Source organism: Carassius auratus, unplaced genomic scaffold (genome assembly GCF_003368295.1).
Source record: "Carassius auratus strain Wakin unplaced genomic scaffold, ASM336829v1 scaf_tig00026946, whole genome shotgun sequence".
Lineage (NCBI taxonomy): Eukaryota > Metazoa > Chordata > Actinopteri > Cypriniformes > Cyprinidae > Carassius > Carassius auratus.
Window position 1 is genome coordinate 39,818 of NW_020525557.1, and position 11,130 is coordinate 50,947.

The 11,130-nt window shown below is 42.2% G+C and overlaps 1 protein-coding gene and 15 non-coding genes across 16 annotated transcripts; 8 read left to right on the forward strand and 8 right to left on the reverse strand.

Annotated features, from left to right (window-relative positions):
* Window positions 1-860: 860 nt before the first annotated feature.
* Window positions 861-932, forward strand: trnaw-cca (transfer RNA tryptophan (anticodon CCA)). The gene has a single exon. It is a non-coding gene; the product is annotated as a tRNA-Trp (tRNA).
* Window positions 933-1,160: 228 nt separating this feature from the next.
* On the reverse strand, window positions 1,161-1,247 carry trnay-gua (transfer RNA tyrosine (anticodon GUA)). Its single transcript is given in 2 exon segments — window positions 1,161-1,196; window positions 1,211-1,247. It is a non-coding gene; the product is annotated as a tRNA-Tyr (tRNA).
* Window positions 1,248-2,715: 1,468 nt separating this feature from the next.
* Window positions 2,716-2,802, reverse strand: trnay-gua (transfer RNA tyrosine (anticodon GUA)). The gene is given in 2 exon segments: window positions 2,716-2,751; window positions 2,766-2,802. It is a non-coding gene; the product is annotated as a tRNA-Tyr (tRNA).
* A 421-nt stretch (window positions 2,803-3,223) lies between these two features.
* On the reverse strand, window positions 3,224-3,310 carry trnay-gua (transfer RNA tyrosine (anticodon GUA)). The gene is given in 2 exon segments: window positions 3,224-3,259; window positions 3,274-3,310. It is a non-coding gene; the product is annotated as a tRNA-Tyr (tRNA).
* Window positions 3,311-3,446: 136 nt separating this feature from the next.
* On the forward strand, window positions 3,447-3,518 carry trnaw-cca (transfer RNA tryptophan (anticodon CCA)). The gene has a single exon. It is a non-coding gene; the product is annotated as a tRNA-Trp (tRNA).
* A 228-nt stretch (window positions 3,519-3,746) lies between these two features.
* trnay-gua (transfer RNA tyrosine (anticodon GUA)) lies at window positions 3,747-3,833 on the reverse strand. The gene is given in 2 exon segments: window positions 3,747-3,782; window positions 3,797-3,833. It is a non-coding gene; the product is annotated as a tRNA-Tyr (tRNA).
* Window positions 3,834-3,973: 140 nt separating this feature from the next.
* On the forward strand, window positions 3,974-4,045 carry trnaw-cca (transfer RNA tryptophan (anticodon CCA)). Its single transcript has one exon. It is a non-coding gene; the product is annotated as a tRNA-Trp (tRNA).
* Window positions 4,046-4,799: 754 nt separating this feature from the next.
* Window positions 4,800-4,871, forward strand: trnaw-cca (transfer RNA tryptophan (anticodon CCA)). Its single transcript has one exon. It is a non-coding gene; the product is annotated as a tRNA-Trp (tRNA).
* A 434-nt stretch (window positions 4,872-5,305) lies between these two features.
* Window positions 5,306-5,377, forward strand: trnaw-cca (transfer RNA tryptophan (anticodon CCA)). Its single transcript has one exon. It is a non-coding gene; the product is annotated as a tRNA-Trp (tRNA).
* A 752-nt stretch (window positions 5,378-6,129) lies between these two features.
* On the reverse strand, window positions 6,130-6,216 carry trnay-gua (transfer RNA tyrosine (anticodon GUA)). The gene is given in 2 exon segments: window positions 6,130-6,165; window positions 6,180-6,216. It is a non-coding gene; the product is annotated as a tRNA-Tyr (tRNA).
* A 138-nt stretch (window positions 6,217-6,354) lies between these two features.
* Window positions 6,355-6,426, forward strand: trnaw-cca (transfer RNA tryptophan (anticodon CCA)). The gene has a single exon. It is a non-coding gene; the product is annotated as a tRNA-Trp (tRNA).
* Window positions 6,427-6,638: 212 nt separating this feature from the next.
* trnay-gua (transfer RNA tyrosine (anticodon GUA)) lies at window positions 6,639-6,725 on the reverse strand. The gene is given in 2 exon segments: window positions 6,639-6,674; window positions 6,689-6,725. It is a non-coding gene; the product is annotated as a tRNA-Tyr (tRNA).
* A 136-nt stretch (window positions 6,726-6,861) lies between these two features.
* trnaw-cca (transfer RNA tryptophan (anticodon CCA)) lies at window positions 6,862-6,933 on the forward strand. The gene has a single exon. It is a non-coding gene; the product is annotated as a tRNA-Trp (tRNA).
* Window positions 6,934-7,369: 436 nt separating this feature from the next.
* On the forward strand, window positions 7,370-7,441 carry trnaw-cca (transfer RNA tryptophan (anticodon CCA)). Its single transcript has one exon. It is a non-coding gene; the product is annotated as a tRNA-Trp (tRNA).
* A 228-nt stretch (window positions 7,442-7,669) lies between these two features.
* trnay-gua (transfer RNA tyrosine (anticodon GUA)) lies at window positions 7,670-7,756 on the reverse strand. Its single transcript is given in 2 exon segments — window positions 7,670-7,705; window positions 7,720-7,756. It is a non-coding gene; the product is annotated as a tRNA-Tyr (tRNA).
* A 1,031-nt stretch (window positions 7,757-8,787) lies between these two features.
* Window positions 8,788-10,524, reverse strand: LOC113078873 (uncharacterized). Its single transcript, XM_026251179.1, has 2 exons — window positions 10,409-10,524; window positions 8,788-10,299 (listed from the first exon to the last, which is right to left on the reverse strand). Exons 1-2 carry the CDS (start codon window positions 10,409-10,411, stop codon window positions 9,172-9,174), a joined length of 1,131 nt encoding a protein of 376 aa, XP_026106964.1. The 5' UTR covers window positions 10,412-10,524; the 3' UTR covers window positions 8,788-9,171.
* Between the last annotated feature and the right edge of the window lie 606 nt (window positions 10,525-11,130).

Consider the following 11,130-nt stretch of genomic DNA (forward strand, 5'->3'; position numbering starts at 1 on the left):
ACTCTGTAAAATGATATATACTTGGATCTTGACCCATTGGCTTTTTTTAACTGCCAATACGAAGTCTAAAGGAAATGTGAAAATATTTGATCTGAATTTAAAATCACACTCCTTCGAGCCGGAATTGAACCAGCAAGCTAAGGATACCCAACAACTCATCTACAGTCCTTCGCTCTACCAGCTGAGCTATCGAAGGATGAAAAATTGCAAGGCACGAAAAGTTTCCAAGAAAATCAGACATCCGTACCTCTTGAGGTTATTGGGAAAAGTAGGCTCCTTATTGGGGTGAATGCATCAACGGCCATGCAAAGGAAGCAATAACCTGCTTTTTAAGTCCTTGTGACGCAACGGTAGCGCGTCTGACTCCAGATCAGAAGGTTGCGTGTTCAAATCACGTTGGGGTCAAGCCATCTCTTCTTTACATTAAAAGTATGAAGTCCAACGTCAAGTGTTTTCATCCAGCTTTGTTTTCATAATTATTGAAGCTTGTAAAAAAGAAGCCTCTAATATGACAAACACTCCTTCCACTCTGTAAAGTGATATATTTGGATCTTGACCCATTGGCTTTTTTTAACTGCCAATACGAAGTCTAAAGGAAATGTGAAAATATTTGATCTGAATATAAAATCACACCCCTTCGAGCCGGAATTGAACCAGCGAACTAAGGATACCCAACAACTCATCTACAGTCCTCCGCTCTACCAGCTGAGCTATCGAAGGATGGAAAAAGCGTAAGGCACGAAAAGTTTCCAAGAAAATCAGACATCCGTACCTCTCGAGGTTATTGAGAAAAAATAGGCTCCATTTTTGTGGTTAATGCGTCAAAGGCCATGCAAAGGAAGCAATAACCTGTTTTTTAAGACCTCGTGGCGCAGCGGTAGCGCGTCTGACTCCAGATCAGAAGGTTGCGTGTTCAAATCACGTCGGGGTCAAGCCGTCTCTTCTTTACATTAAAAGTATGAAGTCCAACATCAAGTGTTTTCATCCAGCTTTGTTTTCATAATTATTGAAGCTTGTAAAAAAGAAGCCTCTAACATGACAAACACTCCTTCCACTCTGTAAAGTGATATATTTGGATCTTGACCCATTGGCTTTTTTTAACTGCCAATACGAAGTCTAAAGGAAATTCGAAAATATTTGATCTGAATTTAAAATCACACTCCTTCGAGCCGGAATTGAACCAGCGACCTAAGGATACCCAACAACTCATCTACAGTCCTCCGCTCTACCAGCTGAGCTATCGAAGGACGGAAAAAGCGTAAGGTACAAAAAGTTTCCAAGAAAATCAGACATCCGTACCTCTCGAGGTTATTGAGAAAAATAGGCTCCATTTTTGTGGTGAATGCGTCAACGGCCATGGAAAGGAAGCAATAACCTGTTTTTTAAGAACTCGTGGCGCAACGGTAGCGCGTCTGACTCCAGATCAGAAGGTTGCGTGTTCAAATCACGTCGGGGTCAAGCCGTCTCTTCTTTAAATTAAAAGTATGAAGTCCAACGTCAAGTGTTTTCATAATTATTGAAGCTTGTAAAAAAGAAGCCTCTAATATGACAAACGCTCTTTCCACTCTGTAAGGTGATATATTTGGATCTTGACCCATTGGCTTTTTTAACTGCCAATACGAGGTCTATAGGAAATGTGAAAATATTTGCTCTGAATTTAAAATCACACTCCTTGGAGGCGCAATCGAACCAGCGACCTAAGGATACCCAACAACTCATCTACAGTCCTCCGCTCTACCAGCTGAGCTGTCGAAGGATGTAACGCATAAGGCACCAGAAGGTGTCAAGAAATTCAGACATCCTTACCTCTTGAGGTTATTGGGAAAAGTAGGCTCCTTATTGGGGTGAATGCATCAACGGCCATGCAAAGGAAGCAATAACCTGCTTTTTAAGACCTTGTGACGCAACGGTAGCGCGTCTGACTCCAGATCAGAAGGTTGCGTGTTCAAATCACGTTGGGGTCAAGCCGTCTCTTCTTTACATTAAAAGTATGAAGTCCAACGTCAAGTGTTTTCATCCAGCTTTGTTTTCATAATTATTGAAGCTTGTAAAAAAGAAGCCTCTAATATGACAAACACTCCTTCCACTCTGTAAAGTGATGTATTTGGATCTTGACCCATTGGCTTTTTTTAACTGCCAATACGAAGTCTAAAGGAAATGTGAAAATATTTGATCTGAATTCAAAATCACACTCCTTCGAGCCGGAATTAACCAGCGACCTAAGGATACCCAACAACTCATCTACAGTCTTTCGCTCTACCAGCTGAGCTATCGAAGGATGGAAAATTGTAAGGCACGAAAAGTTTCCAAGAAAATCAGACATCCGTACCTCTTGAGGTTATTGGGAAAAGTAGGCTCCTTATTGGGGTGAATGCATCAACGGCCATGCAAAGGAAGCAATAACCTGCTTTTTAAGACCTTGTGACGCAACGGTAGCGGGTCTGACTCCAGATCAGAAGGTTGCGTGTTCAAATCACGTTGGGGTCAAGCCATCTCTTCTTTACATTAAAAGTATGAAGTCCAACGTCAAGTGTTTTCATCCAGCTTTGTTTTCATAATTATTGAAGCTTGTAAAAAAGAAGCCTCTAATATGACAAACACTCCTTCCACTCTGTAAAGTGATGTATTTGGATCTTGACCCATTGGCTTTTTTTAACTGCCAATACGAAGTCTAAAGGAAATGTGAAAATATTTGATCTGAATTCAAAATCACACTCCTTCGAGCCGGAATTGAACCAGCGACCTAAGGATACCCAACAACTCATCTACAGTCCTCCGCTCTACCAGCTGAGCTATCGAAGGATGGAAAAAGCGTAAGGCACGAAAAGTTTCCAAGAAAATCAGACATCCGTACCTCTTGAGGTTATTGGGAAAAGTAGGCTCCTTATTGGGGTGAATGCATCAACGGCCATGCAAAGGAAGCAATAATATGTTTTTTAAGACCTTGTGGTGCAACGGTAGCGCGTCTGACTCCAGATCAGAAGGTTGCGTGTTCAAATCACGTCGGGGTCAAGCCGTCTCTTCTTTACATTAAACGTATGAAGTCCAACGTCAAGTGTTTCATAATTATTGAAGCGTGTAAAAAAGAAGCCTCTAATATGACAAACGCTCTTTCCACTCTGTAAGGTGATATATTTGGATCTTCACCCATTGGCTTTTTTTATCTGCCAATACGAAGTCTAAAGGAAATGTGAAAATATTTGATCTGAATTTAAAATCACACTCCTTCGAGCCGGAATTGAACCAGCGACCTAAGGATACCCAACAACTCATCTACAGTCCTCCGCTCTACCAGCTGAGCTATCGAAGGATGTAACGCATAAGGCACCAGAAGGTGTCAAGAAATTCAGACATCCGTACTTCTCGAGGTTATTGGGAAAAATAGGCTCCTTTTTGTGGTGAATGCGTCAACGACCATGCAAAGGAAGCAATAACCTGTTTTTTAAGACCTCGTGGCGCAATGGTAGCGCGTCTGGCTCCAGATCAGAAGGTTGCGTGTTCAAATCACGTCGGGGTCAAGCCGTCTCTTCTTTACATTAAAAGTATGAAGTCCAACGTCAAGTGTTTTCATCCAGCTTTGTTTTCATAATTATTGAAGCTTGTAAAAAAGAAGCCTCTAATATGACAAACACTCCTTCCACTCTGTAAAGTGATATATTTGGATCTTGACCCATTGGCTTTTTTTAACTGCCAATATGAAGTCTAAAGGAAATGTGAAAATATTTGATCTGAATTTAAAATCACACTCCTTCGAGCCGGAATTGAACCAGCGACCTAAGGATACCCAACAACTCATCTACAGTCCTCCGCTCTACCAGCTGAGCTATCGAAGGATGGAAAAAGCGCAAGGCACGAAAAGTTTCCAAGAAAATCAGACATCCGTACCTCTCGAGGTTATTGAGAAAAATAGGCTCAATTTTTTGTGGTGAATGCGTCAACGGCCATGCAAAGGAAGCAATAACCTGTTTTTTAAGACCTCGTGGCGCAACGGTAGCGCGTCTGACTCCAGATCAGAAGGTTGCGTGTTCAAATCACGTCGGGGTCAAGCCGTCTCTTCTTTACATTAAAAAGTATGAAGTCCAACGTCAATTGTTTTCATAATTATTGAAGCGTGTAAAAAAGAAGCCTCTAATATGACAAACGCTCCTTCCACTCTGTAAGGTGATATATTTGGATCTTGACCCATTGGCTTTTTTAACTGCCAATACGAGGTCTAAAGGAAATGTGAAAATATTTGCTCTGAATTTAAAATCACACTCCTTGGAGCCGCAATCGAACCAGCGACCTAAGGATACCCAACAACTCATCTTCAGTCCTTCGCTCTAGCAGCTGAGCTATAGAAGGATGGAAAAATCGTAAGGCACGTCTCTTCTTTAAATTAAAAGTATGAAGTCCAACGTCAAGTGTTTTCATAATTATTGAAGCTTGTAAAAAAGAAGCCTCTAATATGACAAACGCTCTTTCCACTCTGTAAGGTGATATATTTGGATCTTGACCCATTGGCTTTTTTTAACTGCCAATACGAGGTCTATAGGAAATGTGAAAATATTTGCTCTGAATTTAAAAATCACACTCCTTGGAGCCGCAATCGAACCAGCGACCTAAGGATACCCAACAACTCATCTACAGTCCTCCGCTCTACCAGCTGAGCTATCGAAGGATGGAAAAAGCGTAAGGCACGAAAAGTTTCCAAGAAAATCAGACATCCGTACCTCTCGAGGTTATTGAGAAAAATAGGCTCCATTTTTGTGGTGAATGCGTCAACGGCCATGTAAAGGAAGCAATAACCTGTTTTTTAAGACCTCGTGGCGCAACGGTAGCGCGTCTGACTCCAGATCAGAAGGTTGCGTGTTCAAATCACGTCGGGGTCAAACCGTCTCTTCTTTAAATTAAAAGTATGAAGTCCAACGTCAAGTGTTTTCATAATTATTGAAACTTGTAAAAAAGAAGCCTCTAATATGACAAACGCTCTTTCCACTCTGTAAGGTGATATATTTGGATCTTGACCCATTGGCTTTTTTAACTGCCAATACGAGGTCTATAGGAAATGTGAAAATATTTGCTCTGAATTTAAAATCACACTCCTTGGAGGCGCAATCGAACCAGCGACCTAAGGATACCCAACAACTCATCTACAGTCCTCCGCTCTACCAGCTGAGCTATCGAAGGATGTAACGCATAAGGCACCAGAAGGTGTCAAGAAATTCAGACATCCTTACCTCTCGAGGTTATTGGGAAAAATAGGCTCATTTTTGTGGTGAATGCGTCAACGACCATGCAAAGGAAGCAATAACCTGTTTTTTAAGACCTCGTGGCGCAATGGTAGCGCGTCTGACTCCAGATCAGAAGGTTGCGTGTTCAAATCACGTCGGGGTCAAGCCATCTCTTCTTTACATTAAAAGTATGAAGTCCAACGTCAAGCGTTTTCATCCAGCTTCGTTTTCATAATTATTGAAGCTGTAAAAAAGAAGCCTCTAATATGACAAACACTACTTCCACTCTGTAAAGTTATATATTTGGATCTTGACCCATTGGCTTTTTTGAACTGCCAATACGAAGTCTAAAGGAAATGTGAAAATATTTGATCTGAATTTAAAATCACACTCCTTAGAGCCGGAATTGAACCAGCGACCTAAGGATACCCAACAACTCATCTACAGTCTTTCGCTCTACCAGCTGAGCTATCGAAGGATGGAAAATTGTAAGGCACGAAAAGTTTCCAAGAAAATCAGACATCCGTACCTCTTGAGGTTATTGGGAAAAGTAGGCTCCTTATTGGGGTGAATGCATCAACGGCCATGCAAAGGAAGCAATAACCTGCTTTTTAAGACCTTGTGACGCAACGGTAGCGCGTCTGACTCCAGATCAGAAGGTTGCGTGTTCAAATCACGTTGGGGTCAAGCCGTCTCTTCTTTACATTAAAAGTATGAAGTCCAACGTCAAGTGTTTTCATCCAGCTTTGTTTTTCATAATTATTGAAGCTTGTAAAAAAGAAGCCTCTAATATGACAAACACTCCTTCCACTCTGTAAAGTGATGTATTTGGATCTTGACCCATTGGCTTTTTTTAACTGCCAATACGAAGTCTAAAGGAAATGTGAAAATATTTGATCTGAATTCAAAATCACACTCCTTCGAGCCGGAATTGAACCAGCGACCTAAGGATACCCAACAACTCATCTACAGTCCTCCGCTCTACCAGCTGAGCTATCGAAGGATGGAAAAAGCGTAAGGCACGAAAAGTTTCCAAGAAAATCAGACATCCGTACCTCTTGAGGTTATTGGGAAAAGTAGGCTCCTTATTGGGGTGAATGCATCAACGGCCATGCAAAGGAAGCAATAATATGTTTTTTAAGACCTCGTGGTGCAACGGTAGCGCGTCTGACTCCAGATCAGAAGGTTGCGTGTTCAAATCACGTCGGGGTCAAGCCGTCTCTTCTTTACATTAAACGTATGAAGTCCAACGTCAAGTGTTTTCATAATTATTGAAGCGTGTAAAAAAGAAGCCTCTAATATGACAAACGCTCTTTCCACTCTGTAAGGTGATATATTTGGATCTTCACCCATTGGCTTTTTTTATCTGCCAATACGAAGTCTAAAGGAAATGTGAAAATATTTGATCTGAATTTAAAATCACACTCCTTCGAGCCGGAATTGAACCAGCGACCTAAGGATACCCAACAACTCATCTACAGTCCTCCGCTCTACCAGCTGAGCTATCGAAGGATGTAACGCATAAGGCACCAGAAGGTGTCAAGAAATTCAGACATCCGTACTTCTCGAGGTTATTGGGAAAAATAGGCTCCTTTTTGTGGTGAATGCGTCAACGACCATGCAAAGGAAGCAATAACCTGTTTTTTAAGACCTCGTGGCGCAATGGTAGCGCGTCTGGCTCCAGATCAGAAGGTTGCGTGTTCAAATCACGTCGGGGTCAAGCCGTCTCTTCTTTACATTAAAAGTATGAAGTCCAACGTCAATTGTTTTCATAATTATTGAAGCGTGTAAAAAAGAAGCCTCTAATATGACAAACGCTCCTTCCACTCTGTAAAGTGATATATTTGGATCTTGAACCATTGGCTTTTTTAACTGCCAATACGAGGTCTAAAGGAAATGTGAAAATATTTGCTCTGAATTTAAAATCACACTCCTTGGAGCCGCAATCGAACCAGCGACCTAAGGATACCCAACAACTCATCTTCAGTCCTTCGCTCTACCAGCTGAGCTATAGAAGGATGGAAAAATCGTAAGGCACGAAAAGTTTCCAAGAAAATCAGACATCCGTACCTCTTGAGGTTATTGGGAAAAGTAGGCTCCTTATTGGGGTGAATGCATCAACGGCCATGCAAAGGAAGCAATAACCTGTTTTTTAAGACCTCGTGGCGCAACGGTAGCGCGTCTGACTCCAGATCAGAAGGTTGCGTGTTCAAATCACGTCGGGGTCAAGCCGTCTCTTCTTTACATTAAAAGTATGAAGTCCAACGTCAAGTGTTTTCATCCAGCTTTGTTTTCATAATTATTGAAGCTTGTAAAAAAGAAGCCTCTAATATGACAAACACTCCTTCCACTCTGTAAAGTGATATATTTGGATCTTGACCCATTGGCTTTTTTTAACTGCCAATACGAAGTCTAAAGGAAATGTGAAAATATTTGATCTGAATTTAAAATCACACTCCTTCGAGCTGGAATTGAACCAGCGACCTAAGGATACCCAACAACTCATCTACAGTCCTCCGCTCTACCAGCTGAACTATCGAAGGATGGAAAAAGCGTAAGGCACGAAAAGTTTAAAAGAAAATCAGACATCCGTACCTCTCGAGGTTATTCAGAAAAATAGGCTCCTTTTTGTGGTGAATGCATCAACGGCCATGCAAAGGAAGCAATAACCTGCTTTTTAAGACCTTGTGGCACAACAGTAGCGAGTCTGACTCCAGATCAGAAGGTTGCGTGTTCAAATCACGTCGGGTCAAGCCGTCTCTTTTTTACATTAAACGTATGAAGTCCAACGTCAAGTGTTTTCATAATTATTGAAGCGTGTAAAAAAGAAGCCTCTAATATGACAAACGCTCCTTCCACTCTGTAAGGTGATATATTTGGATCTTGACCCATTGGCTTTTTTAACTGCCAATACGAGGTCTAAAGAAATGTGAAAATATTTGATCTGAATTTAAAATCACACTCCTTCGAGCCGGAATTGAACCAGCGACCTAAGGATACCCAACAACTCATCTACAGTCATCCGCTCTACCAGCTCCGCCAAAGCTGGGGAACAATTGTCTGTATAAGAAGGGGGGGAAGAGGGGAGAGAGAGGAAGAGAAGCGCGAGAAATTCAGGAAATCGTAGGTTCGAATCCACGCTGTCACATAAGTTATGCGTGTATTTGTTAAAAATCGTAAATCGATTGTTTCGTGTCCAAGTTTGATTTTAAAAGTAATGTATTTGAATTTAATTATTGTTTCGTTTCTAAGATTGATTTTGACAGTAATGTTTTTGATTTAATAATTATTTCGTTTCTAAGATTGATTTTTATTTTATTCTCATTATCATTATCATTAGTCAAAGTGCATTTATTAAGGCAATCATTTCCTGTGGCAGTAGGGACAAAATAACCTCCTTATTACGGCATTCACACTTTATTGTATCATATTACTTACTGCAAAGCTACACGTGACACTGAATTTAACTGTAAACTGAATGTCATTACATTCAATAAAACAAATAAATACAACACACCAGTCAAAGAGAAATATATTTATTAACTATATACATATTTAAAAAAATGTAGGAAAAGTACTAAATTCAATATAAAATTAAGAATTTTAAGTGCACACGCTATATAAAATAAGTACAAAAAAATATATAAATATATACATCAAAATCTACACATTTTGGTATTTTACTTTATACTGCTTCCTCTACACATAAACCTTTCTATAATAATAATAATAATAGTTTAACTTTATTTAATATGTATATATATTTCCATATGTATTATAGTGTATTCACATACATACCCACATGTTTATAATAATAATAATAATAATAATAATAATAATACAAGATAAAAAAAAGTGCACAGTATAACTCTTTAACATTAAATATGGCTGGAAGATAAAAAACAGAACAGATCCAACCAAGAGAACAAAATGAATGTATCACACATAAATAAATGAGTTATCTTCTCATAATCTGTAACCACTGCTCCTTTGTAATTGTTTCTTTATTAGGGCAATATATTTTGCCTTTGTACTGGCTATGGCCAGTTTCTTGAGTACGAAATTGGCCACACTTTCTGCACGAATTTGCTTTTACAGTGCGATTGTACGATCGTTTGGTTGGAGTGGCTGTGTCATTTGCAGGTGGCTCAGAGGAAATTGCTCCAGGTTTAATGGTGGAAAATGGGGCTGGGCAGGGCACCAGAAACATCTGAGACACAACAGGGGCAGTGGGTGTGTCAGGAACCAATGGGTGTGGTGCTGTCGGCCTGGGACAAATTGTCCTTAGCTGGCTGGACGTGGCTGAACGCTGAGGGTGTACGGCTGATGGCCAGATTGAAGTTGCTGTGGCAGATGTACAGGTAGCTGAGGGCGCAATCTTTCTAAACTTTGTCTTTGCCTGTCCAGCTGTGTCTGGTGGCATCTGGTAGGTATGCAACTGGTGGCTATATTGTGGAGGCACAACAGGCTGTACTCGTGCTGGAGGCAAAACATCCAAAGCCACTGGACGTGCCTCTGGAAGGTCCAGCCCTTGCAACAGCAAGGAGACCTCCTGACCCTTTAAACGGTTATTGTGCCATGTCGTAAGGGTCCTCTGATTTACCTCAACTAGCTGAAGGGTTGTGTCACTCATCACCGTTCCATTGCTCAGGATTAGCTGCCGAATTTTTCTGTAATCACGAAGAATGAGATCCCATCTAGACAGACATTCTGTCCGCTGTTTCTTGGGGCTTCGGTGGATGTTACATAACCTTATGAAAATCATTTCAACAAGGCGACAGCAATTAGGCCACTGTGCTGGAGAGCCGCTAGAACCCAAAACACACCTTTTTGTGCTGTCGACACCAGGAGTGAAGACAGCTTTCTTTTTTGGGGACCTAAAACGTCCTGTAAGTAGCCTGTCTTGATGACGAGCAGCATACACCACCCTGTCTTTATCAAATTTGTCCAGGTTCTGCCACAGACCCACAATGGTCGCAACTTGTTGGTTGGTAAGTGTGAGGCTTGTCTGTGTGCGCAGCTCCACCAGACACTCTGCCAACGCATCCACCCGGTCCATTCCAGGAATGCAGTGTTCGTCAACAGCCTGGAAATATATAACTGTTGGTTAGGTATTTACATGCTGTTAAGTAAGTTTACGGCTTAATGGCAGATAACTAAATGAGTGACAATTCGTATAGAAAAGGAAATTTTACCATTGCTGAGGGCACTGGTGTATCTAAAGGATCCTGGACACTGGGTACTGGTGCAGCTGAAGGAGCCCGGACTCTGAGCAGTGGTGGAGCCTGGACACTGGGCAGTGGTGCAGCTACACTGGGCAGCTGGTGCAGCTGAAGGAGCCCGGACTCTGAGCAGTGGTGGAGCCTGGACACTGGGCAGTGGTGGAGTCTGGACACTGGGCAGTGGTGCAGCTACACTGGGCACTGGTGCAGCTGAAGGAGCCCGGACTCTGAGCAGTGGTGGAGCCTGGACACTGGGCAGTGGTGCAGCTACACTGGGCACTGGTGCAGCTGAAGGAGCCCGGACTCTGAGCAGTGGTGGAGCCTGGACACTGGGCAGTGGTGGAGTCTGGACACTGGGCAGTGGTGCAGCTACACTGGGCACTGGTGCAGCTGAAGGAGCCCGGACTCTGAACAATGGTGGAGCCTGGACACTGAGCAGTGATGCAGCTACACTGGGCACTGGTGCAGTTGAAGGAGCCCGGACTCTGAGCAGTGGTGGAGCCTGGACACTGGGCAGTGGTGGAGTTTGGACACTGGGCAATGGTGGAGTCTGGACACTGGGCAATGGTGGAGTCTGGACACTGGGCAGTGGTGGAGTCTGGACACTGGGCAGTGGTGGAGTCTGGACAATGGGCAGTGGTGGAATTTTGACACTGGGCAGTGGTGCAGCTGTAGGAGCCTGGACACTGGGAACT